Consider the following 22,906-nt stretch of genomic DNA (forward strand, 5'->3'; position numbering starts at 1 on the left):
CTAATTAAATAGATATGGATATATATATTCAGACTGTTTCTCTCTCCTCACGCGTTCATCGTCATCCCCGTCTGTATCGTTTTCTTTTTCTTTCAAAATCTTTCCGTCGCTTGTAAGGGTCGTATCTCATTCGTTTTTGGCCGAATTTCAAAAGTAAATATAGTTCTGGAATCCTCTCGATGAGAGCTATCTTTCGGTACCTATATTTCATATTTTTATTGAGATTTCCGGAAACCCGTCGCACCAGCCGCCGTCGTTCACCGCCGATCGCCGTCGCCAATCGCCGCCGGAGTTTAGAGGGTTGTTGTTTCGGTTGATTAGACCTCTAATTCGAATATTTGAGGTAGATTTCGAGATTAGTGTTTCGAATTTTGGGAATTTTGATTCAATCGACTTCCGATAATTAATATTTGATTTATTATTGGTTGTAGGTATTATATCGGACTCGATTGGAGGTATTGGCTATTTTTCAAAAATTATTCTAGCATTATTTCGAAATTTCAGATTATTGTAGTTGGGGATTTTTGACTTTTAGGATTATTGCAATTACTATTTAAATGTTTCACTGTGTTAGAATTGTCTTATAGTAATTTAGGATTTAGTAACTAATTATGGACAATTTCAGATTATTTATATTTAGGTAATTCGACTTTTAGAGTCGTATATTCGATATTTGGTCATTAATAGGATGTTTTAATATTAAATATGAATTTTAGGATTTATGAGCAATTTTTATGGAATTACAGATTCTGAAAATTTGGGATTGGAATATCCGAGAAATATTTGGGATAATTTCTATGGTAAATTAAGAATTGGTTGAGGTACGTATGAGCTGTTTATATTACGACGCCTATAATGGCATGTAATGATATTAAGTATTTTGTAATGAGTGCTAACGTGTTTTATGTGCTTATATGAATTATATGATTGCATTCACTCATTTTAATAATTTTTCATAGCACGTTGAGCCTTGACTCCTTTGATTGCTATTGATATTGATCTCTTGAGATGTATTGAGTCATCGATGGAGCGAGTGACATTATTTATTGCACTCCTGAGTTAGCACGAGACCGAGCGGGTAGCAACCGTGCTCTCGATGCTACGTACGACACTCCTGATGACAGCATGAGGCTGGACGGGTCGCTCCTGTCACCCTCCGATGCTACGTGTATGGATTAGCAGTGATGATTCGAGGTCTGCTGCGTTCCTGACACGGGTGGCCACTGAGTTTATTGTGATACGATTATTTGGACTCCTTTTGGTATCCCTTATTTCATTGATACCTATCACGCATTACATTGCATTTCATTGCATTGTACTTGATTTTATTCATGTCAGTTATATTTGTCGTAATTTTTATAGTTCGTCGTACTGGGGTCCGACCCCTGTTTTCTTTTTATGCTGTGGTTGTTTGTGATTCCATAGCAGGTTATCCAGGGGGATTTGACGCATCTGGTGGAGCGTCATCTAGTGGTACCCAGTGAGGCGAGCGTGGAGTCGAGTTCCCAGATATATGTATATATATCAGTTTAGCGAGTTTTATATTTGCTGGGGTGATGCCCTGTGTATCTGTATAAATAGTTTTGGACCTTGTTTTGAATTGTTATTTGTGTGATCGAGCCTTGTCGGCTCTGCATGTGTTTAGTCCTGGCCAGTGCGGCTATAGGTTTGTAAATTGGAGTTGTGACTCTATTTTCGAGTATATATTGCTGGTTGTGTTGTACAGGTTTTTGGGATGTCCTATTTACGAATAGGTCATGCCGAAATTTCTGTAGGCCCAAACGCAAATTTTTAACTCGTTTTCGCTGTTTATATTAATTAATCCTGGTTGTTTGATCATTAAATCAGGACACGGGCCCTTTCATTTATTGACCTTTTCCACATTCTTTCGAGCAATCTATATACAAAGAAGAAGCTGCATGCATGCGTTGCAGTTTATAAGAATATTATTAAGCAACGCTCTTGGTCCAAAATTTTCCAACATAATTTAATTACATTTTACATAAAACAATTTGTCCTATTATTTATCCATGACTTCGAAAATACAAGGAACATTTGCACATTATATTTACCTATAGAGATTTTCGTTTTATATTTCAAAATAAGCATAGTTGGTGGATGCAGTTTGCCTGTGGTAAATCATGGAAGAGTGTGTCATTAATTCAAATGAGCTTAAAAGTGAAGCGAAAGAAACTTATCGATCTTGATTACAATTAAAGCAGAAGTTTCGAGTAAATTAATTATAACATGTGAAACCAAATACAAATGATATTGGAAATTAAGGGATTGCATCATCTTATTCGAGTTCGTCAATGAAGTGTTATTTCAGTGCGAGTTGTTGCAGATCCATTGGATAGGTATCAAGTGGCGATGATGCATTGTACATTCTCTTAGCTGCGGCCATGTTTGATATCTCTGTAGGATGATAATTATCCCAGAAGAAAAATTTTGTTCTGTCGGGACACGGAGTCGAATCACGAAAACATAGACCAGTTGTGCTAATTGTAACACAACATGGAATGTTAAGAACTCTAAGACCTGAGAGAGCTGTAAAGTGAAACTCATGTCAGAATGTATCCAAGTTTTAAATTCCATTTTAGATTTAAAACTATTCAACTTTAAACAAATGTGCTTTCTAACTACTCTTTCTAAAAAAGGAAACATTTTTTTTTTATGTTTTTTGTTGATATATAATTAAACAAAGTATAACCAAGCATATATCATTTTTTTTTAAAAAAAAACAAAGGAAAAGATTTCATTAACATACCTAAGTTTGTAACATCTGTATATGAAATGACATAATAGTTTATGAAGATAAACTGTGCATCAGGCAAATTGGTGTTGAGCTGATCAATGAGAGATAACAGCCTTGTGTTGAATAGCTGCGCGTCTTTGTTGATCCATTCCACGCATAGTTTTCCGTCTGTCTGATACTTGTGTAATACTTGAGGAATGCAGCCTAGCGGGGCGGTTCCGAAAACAGCTATTTTCCGTGCTCCATAGCTGTACAATATCTGGATATATCCAAGAAAATCTCTTTTTACATGAATGTCTGAAAGTATATGCTATATATTTGTGTAATACGTGAGAATTCACAAGAGTTTTTGTGTATAGTATGAATGATACGCAAAGTTTATGATTGTGAAATAATATATATTATCAACTTAATTTGTCACCCAAATGTACTTATAACTTCTGAAATTTGTGGGAGTGATTTTGTAAAAATAAATATAATTATCATGTTATTGAAAAAACCGCCCAATGTGAATATTTATGCTGATTTTTAAAAAGTAAATTCATGTATGAATTTTCAGGAGCTAGAAAAATATATACTGGCAGCTGTGACAGTATTCTGATCACTAGCTATATCATGAAGATTTACTTACCTTGAGTTGTTTGGAGTATGCTTGGACCAAAACTTCTACATACTGATCTGGTGTATATAATTTTGTGGCTGGGCTAAGTATGGGCTGTAAGACGTAGTCGAGGATGTCGTTGTTGCCAATGTTACTCACGTATATGCACTTGTTTAGAAGCTCCTTCGCCTTATCTGCATTCCCTAGTATACGCTCGACTTGTGAGACTGCGTACGCATGATGCTCAATCTGCACCTTCAAGTTGTATCGCTGCCCCTACAAGAAATCAATATGGATTATAGACAAATTTAATTTCTTAAAAACGTGCTGCTCGAAATACTCGCTCATGTATACTTAAGGCTAAGTTGAATGCATCACACTGATTACGCGCGAAACAAACAAACAAACAAACAAACGTGTAAATTGTTTTTGGGTTATTGTACAGTTACCAAATAATAATTGGTGTAGTCCAGGATCCCCCCTCCTCCAGACGCGTAATTAACACCTGTGAGATAGTCTGCCTCTGTCGCATTTGCAAAAGGTGGAGCAGATTCTTCAAAACCTAAGTATTCAGCTGCATTATGAACCAAAGAAACTGATCAAGCCATACTAATTGAGTTGTTCAGTGACGGTAATTTCTAGCTAATATATGGATTAACTCGGGCAAGGGAATCAACTTGAAAACCAAAACGGGACAAGTACTTTACCAATAAAATCTGGAATATTTCGACCATTACAGAATCTACCAGTGGGGCTTCCCGGATAATCAATGCCATAAGGAGGATAATCCACCTGAGCTAGCGTGACAAGATTATTGTTGTTGCCGTTATCAAACAGCGAGTCTCCAAAGAAAAACAAGCAAGGAACTTGAGGTTTCCCCTCGATTAAGAACACTGACTTGATCAAAAATATTAACAACAAAAACATTGTGAGACTCCAATAGTATTTTTTACGATCAGCAGCTGAAGTACTCATTTGAATAGGCTAGCATGGATTACTCGAATGCAAAGCATTATATATATATATATATATATATATATAATGAAGAAGAACACACTTGGATTTCCTTACATTAAAGTAGTGTTTGACAGATTTTTTAGGAAGCACTTCTCGGCTTTTTTTTAACAAAATTTTGAAGTTAAGAGAAGTTGAGAATTGATTCCTAGAAGCTCTCCTAAACACTGCCTAAAGCAGGAATGAAGAAAGGGCTATTGTACGTATACATGCTAAGAAATAAAAAGCAAGTTTTAGATCATAAGTTAGTTAAAGCTAGAGAAAGGGAAATTGCAAAGGAGAAAAACTGTAGTTTTGATCTTATATGTATATTTTTTGAAAAAATAGATTTTTTGGTTCATTAACTTGTTCATTTTTTGGTTTTGGTTCATCAACTTTTCAAAATTTGGTTTTGATTCAACTGCTGACGTGACACCGGAAAATGCTGATGTGGCATCGGCAAACGATGACATTGCACCGGAAAATGCTCATGTGTCAAGCTGTCACATCAGCAATTAGATCACAGAAAATTAAAAGTTAGTATATCAAAACCAAACTTTGAAACCTTAATGAACCAAAACAAAAAAAAAATGGATGAGTTAATAGACAAAAAAAAAACATTTTCCCTTATTTTTTGTTGGTTACTGCTAAATTTCAGTTTTAGTTCGTTGTCTTTTTTTTCTTTTGAAAATTAAGTCATTTTTCCGACGCGTCGCTGATGGGATGTTGATGTGTATAATTAACACATCAGGAATCTTAATGAAAAAAAAAGAGACTAAAATGGTCAAAAATCAAAAGAAACATAGGTTTGGAATTGATAACACAAGGACCAAAATTACTGAGAAACGAAACGAAAATACCGTTTTCTCAAATGAAAGACAAGAATCTGCGCCTAACAAGTAATTTTCAGCGTTCTGAAATATTAAGTTTTTTAAAATGGTCAGATTAATATGAACTGTTGGATCCAACGGTTCAGATTAATCTGACCCTTTAAAATATAAAAAAATAATTTTAAAATTATAAAATTAATGATAAAAAAATTAATTTGATTTGAAAAATAATTTATTTTGTTATTGGTAATTTGTTTTAATTATTTGTAATTTTAAATTTTTTTAATTTCATGTATTTTTTATTTTTTTGTAATATTAAAATTTTAATTATGTGTAATTTTAATTTTTTTAATAGTACAAATTTATTTTGTGTTTTAATAAAAATATATTTAATAAAATAAAAAATTAATATTTTAAGATCTTCTCTACAACATCATCTCACCCTCGTAGAACCAAGCAATAAAGTCTTCATCGCTGACATCATCATGCAATAAAGTTATCAACTTCATCTGACCAACATCATCTCACCATTAAACGTGCTCTAACGTGCTCTAATAGACTTGTATCAGCCATGCCAAGGATTCCAGCTGCTCTTAATGCATAATTTACGCCTCGGAAAACCGACGAATGGGTTTTCATGAAACCATGTGGAGTCAGTATCTGTAGTGCAGGCAATAGTATTAGTACACGTACGTACTTCGACGATGTAAAACAGTGGGTATCTCAGTTGAATAAATAAATAATTACGGCGCACCAATGAAGCTAAATGGACCCATGAATATGAATTCAACCTAGTACAATGAATTCATCGAAAAAAAGATTAGGCCGAATTGAATTTAATTGCTTGGTCTTAATAAATGTATTAGGACCTCAATACAATTATTAAATGGGGAAAATTACAATTCTAATATTGTAACTTTGTCTATATATTTTCTATTTCTCGTCCTAGAATTTTTAACTTGTAGTTATTTGTCAAACTTTTTTTATATAATCATTATAAAATAAAAATAAAAAACCACAGCTAGGCATTTTAATTCATTGGATTGTTGATGTGACATTAAACATGCAAAAAAATATACTGAGTTATGTTAGTAAATTCAAATATCACGTCAATGCTCCTGCAAAAAAATGATTAAAAATGAAAAGAGAGACTAATTTATTGTACTAAACTTTCATCTTCAAAATTCCTTAGACTAAAAATAGAAAATTGATAAGTTATAAGAGCAAAAATATATTAAAAATGATATTCTTATTCTCTCTTTTTTTTTTTTAAAACAATGACGAACTTTTGTTCATCAATAGTTCAGTAGGACATTATTTATGTCCTTGACTCTTGCGAGTTTGGGGCTATTGTCATATCCTTGACCTAGGCGAGTAAATGCGACTGTAAAAATTAATTTTTGCAGTAATTATTTTGTACCGTTTTTAATTGTACAAAATGATTTGCTCAAGTTATTACAGAATCTACTGTAAGTCGCTATAAACTATTTTAAACTTTTCTTTTCAACCAATGTAGCACAAGAATATCACAATCACGTCTTTTTTTGAACACGATGTCTTCGTCATGGGCTGACCTATCGATCCACCAATATTGAAAATCTAGAGGTAGCTCTCACAGTTTCAAGAAGTGGCTCTCATGAATATAGTACTTTGCTTGGAAGTTCACATTGCGCTTATTTCCCGAAGTTTTAGCTGGTGACCGTCTCTAATACAATTATGTCATGTCCCGAACCTAGACCCATGCAAGTGCCACTTCATGGTCGACTCCTATAACAACTACTTTATATATGTCATCTCTTGTATAATAATAATGTATTTGTTATAGATGTTCATAGTGAGTAGGAGTGTCAAAATGGGTTAGGTCCGTCGGATTGACTCACCCCATTATATAAAATGGATGGGTTGGGTTGGGTTGACAATTTTTCATCCCACTAAATGGCGGGCCTGTCTAATGGTGGCTTGCGTTGAGTTGTGGGTCGGCCCACAACTCGTTAAATTAAATGTAATCTCGTCGAGTTGGCCCGTCCTTCAACCTAAAATAGATTGGTTGGGTTGATGTTTTCTCAACCCACCAAAAAGGTGGTCCGGCCCGCTTCGCTAACCTATTTTAACACCTCAAAGTGGATGTTTGAAGCTTATTAAAAATAACTTATAAGCTCTTAGAGCTTAAAAGCTGTTTTAGGGGTTTGTAAGCTGTTAGAATTTATTTTAAAAATAAAATTGTTAAAGTTTTTGGGTAAACTTATTTTAAACAACTTAAAGATATTGATGTGTTTGGTATTATAAGATCTTTTTATTGTCAAAATTATCAAAAATAGTACAATATTGCTATGAAGATAATGAAACGAGTTATACATATACGAAAATAGCTCTAGATTAAATTAGGGCTGTAAACGAGCCGAACTATAAGAAAATTTTAGTATTCGAGTTCAAGTTTGAGCTCGAATAGAGATATTCGAATTTCGATTCGAATTTCGAAGCGCGATTTGAAGTTCAAAATTTTGTTACTTTCGACTCGAGTTCGATTCGATAGATAGCTCGAGTTCGAGTTCTATTCGAAAATAACGAGCTTGATTTCGAGCTTTTTCGAGTCATTTCTAGATTATGGCTCGAAAAAAAAAGAAAGAAGAAGCTCGATTTGAATCGAAAATATATTGTGTTACAAGATATAAAATTTTATACAAATAAATCTACGTTCAAAATACATCCAATTAACAATAAATCTTAAATTAACTCAAAATCTAATTCATGCATATCATCAATTTCAATATTCAAATATCTCATCCAAATAACAACAATAATTCATCAAAACAATCCATTTAATCGACAAGTTCATCATCATTCAACGAAATTAACAAATTCTCAATAAAATCACTTGATCCAATTCTTCTAAATTACATTGCACCAATCATGGAATCAAAGAATGCTAAGAAATCAGATAATCATAAAAATAAAAAAAATAAAAAAAAACTCACTGCACAACAAAAATCACTTTCTAAAGTCTTGCAATCCTGCATTTAAATCAAATAAATGAAAACCATAAACTACAATATCGAATCACCAAAAGGTGTAATCGAAAGTTGTGTAAACCAAAAAAGTACTGCATAAACTCATTTCCAGTCTTCTTGACCCTTTTTTTCTTTTTGGAAAAACTCAAAGTTCCAGAAATTCATTTTTATCACATGTTATTGAAACTAAGCAAACAATAAACACCAAAATCTTGCACAGAAAATCCAAAATTCCTCGGTTCGTTTACAGAATAAATCTATATTTAAAAAAATAAAACTATTTTAATATTTTAATGTAGAATATTTTATGTTATTTGGAAATTTTTTTAAAATAATATTTAATATTTAATTAGTGGAGGATATGATGGAAATTTATAAAAATATGCAAAGATAATTTGGAGAGACAAAATTTTAAAATAAGATCTTTTCAAAAAAAATTAAGGTCACTCTTAATTTTTTTTAAAAAACATCTTAATTATAAATTGTCAAACAACTTATTTTGACAGCTTATAAGCTGTTTGAAAAAAATTTTACCAAATAAATTTTAAAAATTTATAAGCTCCAAAATAGCTTATAAACTCTTTTATAAACTCAGTCAAACACCCTCAGTCAAACTTTTTTAAAAAGTTTATAAGCTCAGTCAAACATCCTCGTACGTCGTAATGTCATGATACACTATTTGAAACTTTCATTTTCACCAAATGTGAGACAGAACACCGCAGCTACAATGTAAGACCAAACTATATATTAAGGGTGTTTATCGGTCGGTTCGGTTTTAATTTATCTAATTTCGGTTTGGTTTTCTGGTTTTCGGTTTATAAAAAATATAATCCGAAGTCAAACCGTTCTACTTCGGTTCGGTTCGGTTTTTGTACTAAAATGGACCGGTTTATACGGTTCAGTTTGATCGGTTTATCATTAATAATACATAACACAAAAAATAAACATAAATTGCATCCAACATGTAATTTAAATACCCCAACACACAACTAAAATTTATAGTCATATAGTGAAGAAAAAAAATAACAAACAATACAAGAACAAACATCCAACCACAATCTTATAATATTTGTATAAAAAACAAAACAAATTTTGATACGGTTATTCCGATTTTGATACAAATATTAAAATTAATAATATAAATACATTGTAAAATATAATATGTTTTTTTACATAATTTCTTAGTAAAAACTTTAAAAATAAAGTTTAAATGGCTTACATAAAAAACAATCAACTAAAAATTACATAAACAACAATCAATTAATCAACTATAAAGTACATAAACAACAACAATGAATTAAATAAACAACAATCAACTAAAAATTATTCAAAATGATTATTCATTCACTAAATATCATCTCATAAGATATATAACATAAATAAAAAATTTATATAAAATTATTAATTTAATTCAATTTTGGTTTTTTCGGTCGGTTCGGTTTTGACATATATAATCCAAAATCGAACCAAATAAACTTCGATTTTAATATTTATATCCGAATTACAAAATCTGGTTTTTGGTTCGATTCGATTTTTTGATTTTTTCAGTTTGGATTTCCGATTTTATCCGAAATATGAATACCCCTACTATATGTACAGAAGAGCAGAGACTGCAATCCCAAAAAATTTAATGAGCGCGGGCCTCGCGGTGGATGATCTTAACTTGATCCATTTTTCAGTATTATATATTCTATCTATTTTTATTTTTTTTGAAAAAATCTATATTATATTATTAAAAGTACATGTATATATATAAATTATTTACTTTTGGTCTCTAAAACGTACACATCATTTTTTTTCCATAAGCAACAAAAAAAACTCGAACATATTTCATGGGAAATTTTTTCCAACATAAAATCACTTTTACCATACCAAACGATAATAAAATTTAATTTACAACAGATTTTATTGAACCAGGGCAAACATACATTACAAAATTTCATTCGAATACAATATATATATACTTATTTTGAAATACGACCCTCCTCATTGTAGGAGCCTCCGGCCAATACATATATATATCTTCACCATGATTGAATAAGATCAGTGGTGCTATACAACGGCGACATGCTAATGTATGCCACTTTCCCGCTTAACACGTTGGCGGCTTCTGTCGGATGAACTGCATCCCAGAAATAATACTCGTCTCTGTTACTACACGGGACCGTTCCTGCAATACATGCTCCGTCGCCACTTGATACATTGCAACATGGATCCGACAAGTTCGTGATATTTCCTGAAATTTTGTGCGGTTTTAAGTCAATAGTTAAATTACAAAAAATTTCCAAGGTAAAAGAAAAAAAGAACTGATGACTCTAATACAAATACATAAATATTAGAACCGTCCATTTGAGATGGTCTCATCGGGTCGATGCCCCACGCCCGACCAAACAATTTAAGTGGGCTGGTTTAAAATTTTCTCAACCCATTTAAAGGCATGCTAACCCGCACCAGTCGTGGGGCTGGAAGAAAAAAATGCGATATATATATATATATATATATTTTTAATAAAAGTCGTGGATTTTTATAAAATATATACTTGTGAAATCAACAATTAAAAATTGTTGACTTGTGTAACGCCATATCAATAATCGACCAAAAATAGTTCTAATTAAATTAAAAGTTAGCACGGTACAAAAACTTGGTTGACTAAAACTCAAAATTAGAAAATCCTTTGACGAGCTTGATGGATTAAAACTCAAAATTAGAAATTTACTAAACGTACGCCTTGAAATAATTTAATTTCCCATAATATATAAAAGATTTTAAAGTGAGTCATATATACCATAGGAAGTGGGTGCGGCGTCTGTAAAAAGGAAAGTTGCATCAGCGAAACGATTGTTGAGGTTTTGAATAAGAGTTTTAAGCTTTTGGTTGAACAAAGACGAGACGTCGTTGATGGTTTCCACGCAGGCGGAGCCATTGGTGGCGCCGTATTTCGTGATTTGTAGCGGCACACACCCTAAAAGCCCCGTTCCAAACATCGCTACTTTTCTTGCCCCGTATTTGTACAACGTCTGCATTGCAATTTCTTATTATAAATATACATACATAATTCATACTAGCTAGCGAAACATGGATATGGGCCGTCAATGGGCCGGGGCCAAATTTGAACTTTTTTAAATGGGTTCCAAAAAATGGGCGATCGAGAAACTTACACGAAGCTGCTTCGAGTATTGAGCAATGAGAAGTGTGGTGAAGTCTTGTGGGTTATATTCGGCGCTTGAGGAGTAGAATTTGGGGAAATAGTTTAGGAGGAAATCGTTGTTGCCCAGTCCCACGTAATATATGCACTTCCCTAATCGCCGCCTCGCCGCATTCCTGCCGCCGAGTAACTCCGCCAGCCGCGAAATGGCCCCCTTGTGATTCGCTAGTTGCTCGTTGAAACTTATCACGTTACCCTTAATTAATTAATCCCAAACAAAAAATTAAACAAACGTAGACTTTGAAATATGTGACTTCTATACAACATATAAAATAATATATATATATATGATGCAAAATATAGCACGTGGTTATATATATATAACAAATCGCACATGCAGACACAAGAAAATTATTAAATTAAAGAACTTGGAGTAATTTTTTTTAGAGACAGTATAGTACGTACAAGTGTTGTTCCAGTCTCATCAAGAATTCCTGCTCCGCCGGACCCGTAATTCACGCCGCCGATGAAATCTTCACTCGTGGCATTCGCGTATCGAGGTATGTATTTTTCAAACCCCAATAATTCAGCTGCCAAAACAAGTTAAAATCAGAAAGGGGATATTGAAATATTAAATGTTCGACACCAAATAAATCCAACTACCTAGCTACGTAGCTACAATATCGATCACTAAATTTGGGTACGATTACGAACCGAGGATATCTGCGAAATTTCTTCCGTTGGAGAATCGACCGGTCGGGCCGCCCGGAAAATCGATCCCGTAAGGCAAGAAATCGGCCCTGGAAATGGTCTGCCGGAAATTGTTGTTGCCGTTGTCGACTATGGAGTCTCCGAAAATGAAGAAACATGGAACCCGTGGTTCGGCAACCACCAGCTGGAGGTATTGTGATATAATTAGCATTGATGTAAAGAACCAAAGAGAGTACTTAAACTCCATTGTTATGAAAGAAAAAAGAGAAGCCAATGGTGCATTTAGCAATGGTGTGGGGGGGTTTCTATAAATAGCAAGACCAAAAAAATGCAAAAAAAAAAAAAAAAATTGATTTTAATTAAAGAAAAGTAGACTTTACTAGTAAAGTATTTGTTGATATTTCAATTCAAAGATAATTTATGTAATGGATGGATGGATTGATTGAATGGGACATCAACACAAGAGAAAGGTCATGCGTATGAGAGCATGAGAGAGATTGGAAATGGTAATCAGGGAAGATATTTTTTGTTTATTAATTTGTTTATATTTTGGTTTTCGTTCAATAATTTTTTAAATTTTGATTTTGGTATATTAACTTTTAGTTTTTAGTGATTTTGATTCAACTTTACATGTGTCAGCTAAACATTAGCACACGTCAGCATTTTTCGGCTGACGTGTGCCAAATCTAGCTGACACGTACGTAGTTGGACCAAAATCACTGAAAATTAAAATTTATTGTACCAAAACCAAATTTTGAAAAGTTAATAGACCAAAATCAAAATATGAACAAGTTAATGAATCAAAAAAAATATTTTTCTAAGATAATTATGGGTTTATTTTCTATAGCACTGAGTACTCCATCTTCGTTCATAATCCTTTTTCATCATTGATATACCTCGAGTGAAAACATGGAACAATATGTTTGATGGCGCATAACCCATAGATCGGTGGGTTTCACATGGAAGCTTGTGGAGTCCACATTATATTGATCCCATTTTACATGGAGATTTCAATCTCCTGTGCGACATAGTCTCACTCGTAATTAAAATTTAAATGTCGATAATTACATGCATCAAATGGTTTGAAAATTATATGATATCAAGGTCTTTCATTCCGGTAGAATACAACCGGAACTGAAATAATTGTAAAAAATTATACAACCATACTGAAATTATTATATCTGAAACCAAAATAAATACTCAAAAACCAACAAGAAACCTTCACTGCGATCACCGGCTCTACTCCTAATCAAACATCCGACCTCGTCCAACCTGATAACTGCCCTGTCGAATCGAGTGTCCAAGATAAAACCAAGAACATGAGCGACTAATGCCCAATACGAAAGGTATGAGTACACAAACCGATATGATGCATGCGAGTGATGTGACTGGGTAACTGGTACACTATAGCAATCCTGCTCAGAACGAGGCGGTAATGAGTGAGTAGTACCATTTGGGTTCAACTCCACTGGATATTTTTTCCTCACTCGTTGAGATCACCATAGCGTCAGTGTATCATCACGCGGCGTCTCCCAGTATCCAACAGTATATCGAAATACAGGGTTGAGCGACCCTACTGGAAAGGCTATCTCGATCTCGAAGGATAACATGCTCAACATGGTATGCAAATGCCGCATACATGATCATGACAATAAATTAATGCATCACGTGACAAGTAATAATGCAATAAGTAATCATGCAACACATAAACATGCATACTCAGTTGGATATGTAGTGTCTCATCCCAGAATCACTAAAAAGTCAAAGCTTAAACATGCAATATAACTTAATATGCGATAATCAAATAAACAAGTGGAAACTTAATTAATTCAACTAAAAACTATCGGCAAGAATACAATCGGCCCCAAATTAGATAAGTATCGATAAATGTTTTACAACCCAATTGAATATAATGATAAACTCCACAAATGGAAACTTGGTATAATACAATTCATCCTGTTGCTGCTCAACGACCGCTACCTCCCAGTTCGTCCAACCTAAGTCATGTCCCATACAATGGGGGTGTCCAGAACCAAAACCGAGTACGTGAGCTAACGCTCAGTACGAAAGTATGAGTATACACATGCTATGAATGTTAAATGCAAATAAACGGGTACCAAAAACATGTCACGGTAGAAACTCTTGCTCAACAATGGCGTCATGGTATGAAGCACGCTGGACCGTCACATCAGGAGATACTCTCATACCATAAGAAATAAGTGGAAATATCCGGACCCAAATCCATGGCATCCATCCACAAAAACATTGGGGCTGAGCAACCCCTTTACAGGTAATATCAATGTGTAGACTCAACGTGATAATGCATGCAGCATGATAATCGTGACATAATAAATGCACATAAGTCATGCCATATTAACTATGACAACATAGAACATGCATACTTAACCAGGATATCTCGGATAGTACATCTATACATCAGAATAAACAACCTAGCGATACTGGCTCTCTAGGGCCAATATTATAAGTAGACAATCACAATATCACTAAACATCTATTACAAGTCTTAACTAGACTAATTTACTCACTGAAGCTACTCAGAGTCTAGCGATATATCTGCGTCCGTAGTCAGTCCTTTGATGGCGATGGCCTCAACACCTAGGCACAACTTCGCTACGATTTCGATAACACCTCGCTACTGTCTGGCCTCCGAAACGAGGCCTAGAACCCACTAGAATTGAGCTGGAAACGATAGGGAAGAGAGGGAAATGAGCAAGTAATAATGAGCTCTAGGCCTATATTTATAGACCACAATCGGAATGTTTGATCCCTAGTTTGGAGCTTACGAATGCACTTCGAAACTTCATATTGTCCTTCCGAACTCTCTCTACCGGAACGCGTTTCTCTGATTGGACATGTAGTGACCCGTATCCGTAATTAATGATTAATGAGTATATTAATCATAGGATCATGTTTAGATTAAGTAAAACATGATTAAGAAAGTTTCTGTTGGATTAACGAACTTCGAAAATGGATTCAGAGCACCGAAAAATGACCCGGAGGGTCAGGCAGAACGGAAGCAACGTTCGTCAGGCAGAACGGACGCAACGAACTCGAACGGAAGCAACGTTCCGTGTCTATAAATATGGGATCCGAGAGCCCATTTCTTGCACTTCTCTTTTCTCTTCTCTCTCGATTTCTAATCCTTCTAACTCAGATCTAGGGAGATCTAGGCGTCCTATTGGGATTTCGAAAGTGGCGCATCAATCTAGACGTCGCAGCGGAGCTGTGGCCTAGTTTTGAGGCTATCGACAGCAAAGGGCTAACGACGGATGCAGGTATAACTTTGGCATCCTAAAAATATTTAGGAGTATGCAATAGCTTAGTTAAGGCTTTTAGAGCTTAATTATTGATGCATAGGTAATTGCATTATAGTAGCAGTAGACTGGACTAGTAGGCTTGGAGTCTAGACCAGCGGAGCTAGGTTTGACAAGCAGTTTTTAGAGGTACGTAAGTACTGACCGAGATAGCCGGCATGATATATTTGCATGTATGTTGCATGAGTATGTGCTATATGTTTTATCATGTTTTAGCATGTCTTACCGCCTTAGCACATACATGATTTTACGTGTGACTGCATCCTGAGAGATGTGAGTCATTGACAGTCTTCATAGGGAACATTGATCTCATTTTGGACTCGAGTCAGGCATGACAGTTTTCATATGGGGCTTGTATCCTGTTTTGGATTCGGGTCAGGATAGGGGTTGACTCAGCCCTGATATAGAATATACGAGTACCCCGCGGAGTAGCTCTCTAGCCGGTACTGTATATTCCTGGCGCCTTGAGCAAGTGTTTTACCTGAGATTTTAAATCATCTGTGTGCGCATATTTGTACATATATCATTTCTTTCATATTGAGCGTTGTCGCTCACGCCCCTGTGTTTGGGTATTGTGGTGTACCTTGTGGTGGGGCAGGTTTGAGGCTAGATGGTCCGGGCGGCTCTCAGCAGGGTTGAGGATCCGCGAGTGTAAGGTTTTAGAGGGTAGGGATTTGTTTACCCTGAACCTTCGATTTGGTTGTATAATGGTATTTATACACTTGTGTTATCGTTGGTTGTATTCTGCCGATTGGATTTGTTGTATTTTATTATCCGCTCCGTACGCTTTTAGTATTTATTACATGCGCTTTAATTAAACTCTGATTAGGTAGTCGATTCTGGTAGGGTCGCTACATTTATTGGTATCAGAGCGCATTGCACTGGGAATTACGTAAAGCGAATTAAGTAATTATCTGTTCTTATGCAACAGATGACAGATTACGATGAGAGCCACGATAGTGGAGGCGGCGCTCGATGGGGCGATCCGAATGATCGTAGACGTCGTCAAGGACAACCTGAGGAGCACAAGCGAGTGAGCATGCGCAGGTTTAAGGAGGTTAGCCCGAAGCCTTTGTCAGGAGGTGAGACGCCTGAGCAGGCCAAGGATTGGCTCGAGAGGATGGAGCAGTGTTTTCAGGAGTTCCGTTGCATAGACGAGGATAGGATGGTGATTCTTGCCTTCATGCTTGAGGGACGAGCGAGGAAGTGGTGGAGATCGACTTCCGCACCATTTATAGCAGCGAGAGGAGTAGCTACGTGGGTTGAGTTTCGTACTGCTTTTCAGAGACTGTATTTTCCTCCAGCTCTATGACAGACGAAAGCCAGTGAGTTACTGAGTCTTCGACAGTGTACGATGTCGATCGAGGAGTACCAGCAGAAATTCTTTGATCTGCTATCTTATTGTCCTTACATTGTTGATAGTTCTATGGCAAAGTATGACCATTTCCTTCAGGGACTGAACCCTGAAATTCATCGGATGGTTGCTGTGGGCAGCGATATGACCTACGAGGGCTTGGTGGACCGTTGTCACCTGGCGGAGGACAATATCCGGAGAAACAAGGGACTCTTTTCTGATTCTAGACCAGCGAGTTCTAGTCCTTTGGGTCCGAAGGGCCAGTCTTTCAAGAAGCCAGGAGGCACTACTTCTTATTCATCTGGGTCTGGTGGAGTGCATCATTTTGGAGGACAAAGGCCGAACCGATGTAGTCAGTGCAGACGCAGGCATCCTCCAGGTCAGTGTGGTCGATCGACCAGTGCATGTTTCCAGTGTGGTCAGGAGGGTCACATGAAGAGGGATTGTCCGATGCTGATTGGGGCAGCGAGTGGTTCAGGAGGTTCTCAGGCACCTGTTCAGCCACCTCAATTCCAGCATCCACCTTATCAGCAGCAGTATTCTCAGCAGCACCAGCAGCCGCAGCAGTCTCAGCGACAGCCTACTCAGACTCCTTCTCAGGGTCATTCTTCTTTGCGGCCACGTGCCCAGGGTCAGGTTTTTGCGCTTAACCAGGAGCAGGCAGAGGCTGACAGTGATTGGATGATCGCAGGTATCTGTAGTTTATGTGGTTTTCCTGCATATGTTTTGATTGATACCGGTGCATCGCATTCTTTCGTATCAGCACGTTTTGCTAAGAAGTATAAGTTTCCATTTATTCCCTTAGACGTCTTGCTAGCAGTTTCTACTCCTATGGGTAGCGAGGTTTTAGCCAAGCGTTTAGTTGTGGGGTGTGTCTTGGATTTTGAGGAGCATCAACTTAGTGCTAACCTGATGGTTCTAGCTATGGAGGATTTTGATTGCATCATTGGGATAGATCTCTTGACTACCTATCGAGCGATAGTGGATTGCTATCAGAGGTTTGTTCAGTTTCGACCAGAGGATGGCGAGTCTTGGTATTTCTATGGTGAGGGAGCGCGACCCCCGATGCCAGTGGTTTCTGCTCTGAAGGCCCGGCGTGCTTTAGAGTCTGGCGGGGAAGGCTACCTTATCTATACCATTGAAGCATCTCTAGGAAAGCCAGACATCCAGGAGATACAAGTGGTTCGTGATTTTCCAGATGTGTTTCCGGAGGAAATTCCAGGTTTACCACCAGTGAGGGAGATCGAGTTTGGCATTGAGTTACTGCCAGGGGATGCACCGATTTCCAAAGCTCCTTATCGTTTAGCACCATCAGAAATGAATGAGCTACAAAAGCAATTGCAAGATCTTCTTGATAAGGGCTACATTCGATCTAGTGTTTCGCCATGGGGAGCCCCAGTGCTGTTTGTCAAGAAGAAGGATGGCTCGATGCGGTTGTGTATCGATTACCGTCAGTTGAATCAAACGACAGTGAAGAATAAGTATCCTCTTCCGCGGATAGATGATCTCTTTGATCAGTTGCAGGGTACTTCTGTCTATTCGAATATCGATCTTCAATCTGCATATCATCAGTTGCGAGTTCGGCAGGAAGATGTTCCTAAGACAGCATTTCGTACACGGTATGGGCACTATGAGTTTCTAGTGATGCCGTTTGGTCTGACGAATGCTCCAGCTGTTTTTATGGATCTGATGAACAGGGTGTTCTGTGAATTTTTGGATAAGTTCGTGGTGGTGTTCATCGATGACATCTTGGTTTATTCTCGTAGCATGGATGAGCATGTCTATCATCTCTTTACTGTACTGCAGGTCTTGAGGAAAAGACAGTTGTACGCGAAGTTGAGCAAGTGTGACTTTTGGAATGACCGAGTTGTATTACTTGGTCATGTCATTTCTCAGGAGGGCGTATCTGTTGACCCCAGCAAGACATAGGCTATTTTGAATTGGTCGCGTTCGACTACAGCTTCTGAGATTCGTAGTTTCCTTGGTTTGACAGGGTACTACCGGTGTTTTGTTGAGAACTTCTCTCAGATAGCTAGGCCTTTGACACAGCTGACGAAGAAAGATGATTCTTTCGTGTGGTCTGATGTTTGTGAAGATAGTTTTTGTGAGTTGATACGTCCTTTAACGACAGCTCCAGTTCTTGCATTGCCGTTTGGATCAGGTGGGTTTGTAGTCTTCACTGATGCTTCTCTCCAGGGTTTGGGGTGTGTGTTGACTCAGAACGGCCACGTGATCGCGTATGCTACCAGACAGTTGAATACTCACGAGGAAAACTATCCCGTACATGATCTAGAGCTAGCAGCCATTGTCTTTTCTTTGAAGATATGGCGTCACTATTTGTACGAAGAGCGATTCGAGATATTCACCGATCATAAGAGTTTGAAGTATCTGTTCACTCAGGCTGAGTTGAACATGAGGCAGCGACGTTGGATGGATTTACTGAAGGACTATGATTGTGAGATCAAGTACCATCCAGACACTTCTAACCCAGTTGCGGACGCTCTTAGCCGCAAGGTGTACGTTAGCTCGCTTCGTACCAGTTCGGTTTCGAAAGCAGTGGAGGAGTGTTCTTCTTTGGGATTCACGTTTCGTCATAAGAAAGAACATCAAAGGATTCGTGTTTTTTCTGTGCTTGCAGAGCCAGCCTTGTATCAATGAATCCAGGAAACTCAGAATTCTGATCTGAAGACTCAAAAGTTAGCCCGTTTGGCTGAGGGTAATAATACTTCTGGTTTCCATCTGCAAGGAGACGGTCTGTTGTGTCTTTCTGGTCGAGTAGTGGTACCTGAAGATTCTGCTTTGAGGGAAGAGATCTTATCACAAGCTCACCGCAGTAGATTTTCTGTACATCCAGGAAGCATAAAGATGTATAAGGATCTTCGTACTCATTTTTGGTGGAAAGGGATGAAGCGCAGTGTCTATCAGTTTGTATCCCGATGCCTTGTGTGTCAGTAGGTCAAGGCAGAGTTTAGACGACCCGGAGGGTTACTTCACAGCTTAGAGATTCCTGAGTGGAAGTGGGAGCATGTGACGATGGATTTTGTCACCCACTTGCCTATGTCTCCCAGGAATTGTGATGCTATTTGGGTTGTCGTGGATCGACTATCTAAGTCAGCGCATTTTCTTCCCTATAACCGCGATTATACCTTTGATAGGATGGTGCAATTGTATGTGCGGGATATCGTTTGATTGCATGGCATTCCGTTGAGTATTGTCAGTGATAGGGATCCTCGTTTCACCTCGAGATTTTGGGGTAGCTTCCAGCGAGCTCTTGGCACTACTCTGAGTTTGAGTACAGCTTACCACCCGGAGACCGACGGGCAGAGTGAGAGAACTATTCGTACCCTCGAGGATATGCTTCGAGCGACAGTACTGATGGATTTTGGTCCAGCGTGGCATGACCATTTACCATTGGTGGAGTTTGCTTATAACAACAGTTACCACAACATTATTGGAATGGAACCATTTGAGGCTCTTTATGGACGTCGTTGCCGTACATCTTTGTTTTGGGATGAGGTTGGCGAGCGTCAGGTTGAGGGTCCTCAGATGATTCAGCAGATGATTGATGCATTGGAGTTAATCCGACGCAGGATTAAGGCGGCCCAGGATCGACAGGCTAGCTACGCAAACACTCATCGGAGGCCGTTACACTTCGAGGTAGGAGAGCATGTATTCTTGCGAGTATCACCTTTCCGGAAGGTGATGAGGTTTGGTCGCAAGGGTAAGCTGACACCGAGATTCATTGGTCCTTTCGAGATTCTCGAGAAGGTTGGAGATGTGGCTTATCGTCTGGCCTTGCCACACGATCTTTTCAGCATTCATGATGTGTTCAACGTGTCCTTGTTGAGACAGTATGTGGCGGATGAGTCGCATATTTTGTATCCGACCGAGGTACAGTTGGATCGAGATTTGTCGTATGTGGAGAGACCCCTACGGATTCTAGACAGGAAGGACAAGGTACTTAGTAACAAGCGTATACCGTTGGTGATGGTACAGTGGCAGCGCAGAGGTACAGAGGAAGCTACTTGGGAGCTGGAGAGCCGGATGCGAGCTGAGCATCCAGAGTTGTTTTGAGATTCTGTACTTTCTTGTATCAATTGTGTACTTGTTCAAGTGTAATAAAGAACATTCGTGTTGAATCCTGTACTTTTCCACTGACTTTAATTTCGAGGACGAAATTTCCTAAGTGGGGGAGAATGTAGTGACCCGTATCCGTAATTAATGATTAATGAGTATATTAATCATAGGATCATGTTTAGATTAAGTAAAACATGATTAAGGAAGTTTTTGTTGGATTAACGAACATCGTAAATGGATTCAGAGCACCGAAAAATGACCCGGAGGATCAGGCAGAACGGAAGCAACGTTCGTCAGGCAGAACGGACGCAACGAACCCGAACGGAAGCAACATTCCGTGTCTATAAATATGGGATCCGAGAGCCCATTTCTTGCACTTCTCTTTTCTCTTCTCTCTCAATTTCTAAGCCTTATAACTCAGATCTAGGGAGATCTAGGTGTCCTATCGGGATTTCGGAAGTGGCGCATCGATCTAAACGTCGTAGCGGAGTTGTGGCCTAGTTTTGAGGCTATCGACAGCAAAGGGCTAACGACGAACGCAGGTATGACTTTGGCTTCCTAAAAATATTTAGGAGTATGCAATAGCTTAGTTAAGGCTTTTGGAGCTTAATTATTGATGCATAGATAATTTCATTGTAGTAGCAGTAGACTGGACTAGTAGGCTTAGAGTCTAGACCAGCGGAGCTAGGTTTGACCAGCAGTTGTTAGAGGTACGTAAGTACTGACCGAGATAGCCGACATGATATATTTGCATGTATGTTGCATGAGTATGTGCTATATGTTTTATCATGTTTTAGCATGTCTTACCGCCTTAGCACATACATGATTTTACGTGTGACTGCATCCTGAGAGATGTGAGTCATTGACAGTCTCCATAGGGAACATTGATCTCATTTTGGACTCGAGTCAGGCATGACAGTTTCCATATGGGGCTTGTATCCTGTTTTGGATTTGGGTCAGGATAGGGGTTGGCTCAGCCATGATATAGAATATACGAGTACCCCGCGGAGTAGCTCTCTAGCCGGTACTGTATATTCCTGGTTCCTTGAGCAAGTGTTTTACCTGGATTTAAATCATCTGTGTGCGCATATTTGTACATATATCATTGCTTTCGTATTGAGCGTTGTCGCTCACGCCCCTGTGTTTGGGTATTGTGGTGTACCTTGTGGTAGGGCAGGTTTGAGGCTAGACGGTCCGGGCGGCTCTCAGCAGGGTTGAGGATCCGCGAGTGTGAGGTTTTAGAGGGTAGGGATTTGTTTACCCTGAACCTTCGATTTGGTTGTATAATGGTATTTATACACTTGTGTTATCGTCGGTTGTATTCTGCCGATTGGATTTGTTGTATTTTATTATCCGCTCTGTACGCTTTTAGTATTTATTGCATGCGATTTAATTAAACTCTGATTAGGTAGTCGATCCAGGTAGGGTCGCTACAGGACAATACAATGCTTCAAACATAGTTTCGATCTACCGAAATATAGTTCGAAACTTCCGAACTCTGTCATGTCCAATCACTCAATCAAAACTCATACACTGTCTGACTGACACAAGATCGGAGCTTCTGATTTCCAGTTTGGAGTTTCCGAACTGCTTGGTACTTCCGATCACCAACTCTGGCTTCCGAACCAGTTCGGTCATTCCGAACTAATTTCGAAGCTTCCAAACTGTCCCAAAAATAATTGAAGCCCTCGGAACCAATTTTTTGATAGTTGTGAATCCGATTTTCAACTCCTAAAACCCAAATGAAAATCCCTTAATCATGTTAGGCAGTAGACTAACTTATTTAAGAGTAGGTCTACTACAGGATATCTCAGTCAGTACTTACATAACTCAACCATTAGTATATGTTTACAAGTGCCTGTAGTTCACTACTACAAGCCAAATGAGAATCATATCAATATTACTTATCTAAAAGTCATAACTAAGCTAATAAATACTCTCACTAACTACTAAGGGACCTCTAACTATACCTATATATCCGTCGTCATCCTGTTGATGTCAATGGTCACAACTTCATCACAGCCTTGCTACAATCCCCGTAGTGCCTCGCTATCGCCTATCACCCGACTCTCGAGTATAAGGCTATAAATACTCAAA

At 37.8% G+C, this 22,906-nt stretch overlaps 2 protein-coding genes and 1 long non-coding RNA gene across 3 annotated transcripts; 1 reads left to right on the plus strand and 2 right to left on the minus strand.

The window, feature by feature from the left end:
- Positions 1-287: 287 nt before the first annotated feature.
- Positions 288-1,537, plus strand: LOC140893610 (uncharacterized). Its single transcript, XR_012153218.1, has 4 exons — positions 288-343; positions 432-455; positions 747-821; positions 1,429-1,537. It is a non-coding gene; the product is annotated as an uncharacterized lncRNA (long non-coding RNA).
- A 783-nt stretch (positions 1,538-2,320) lies between these two features.
- Positions 2,321-4,331, minus strand: LOC140890333 (GDSL esterase/lipase At1g29670-like). The gene is made up of 5 exons (XM_073298092.1): positions 4,064-4,331; positions 3,806-3,930; positions 3,387-3,632; positions 2,768-3,014; positions 2,321-2,547 (listed from the first exon to the last, which is right to left on the minus strand). Exons 1-5 carry the CDS (start codon positions 4,329-4,331, stop codon positions 2,321-2,323), a joined length of 1,113 nt encoding a protein of 370 aa, XP_073154193.1.
- Positions 4,332-10,074: 5,743 nt separating this feature from the next.
- On the minus strand, positions 10,075-12,331 carry LOC140892235 (GDSL esterase/lipase At1g29660-like). Its single transcript, XM_073301053.1, has 5 exons — positions 12,047-12,331; positions 11,798-11,922; positions 11,346-11,588; positions 10,973-11,204; positions 10,075-10,423 (listed from the first exon to the last, which is right to left on the minus strand). The coding sequence occupies exons 1-5, from the start codon at positions 12,288-12,290 to the stop codon at positions 10,212-10,214; spliced, it is 1,056 nt and encodes a 351-aa protein (XP_073157154.1). The 5' UTR covers positions 12,291-12,331; the 3' UTR covers positions 10,075-10,211.
- Between the last annotated feature and the right edge of the window lie 10,575 nt (positions 12,332-22,906).

The sequence above is a fragment of the Henckelia pumila genome, chromosome 3 (genome assembly GCF_033568475.1).
Source record: "Henckelia pumila isolate YLH828 chromosome 3, ASM3356847v2, whole genome shotgun sequence".
In the NCBI taxonomy this organism is placed as follows: Eukaryota; Viridiplantae; Streptophyta; class Magnoliopsida; order Lamiales; family Gesneriaceae; genus Henckelia; species Henckelia pumila.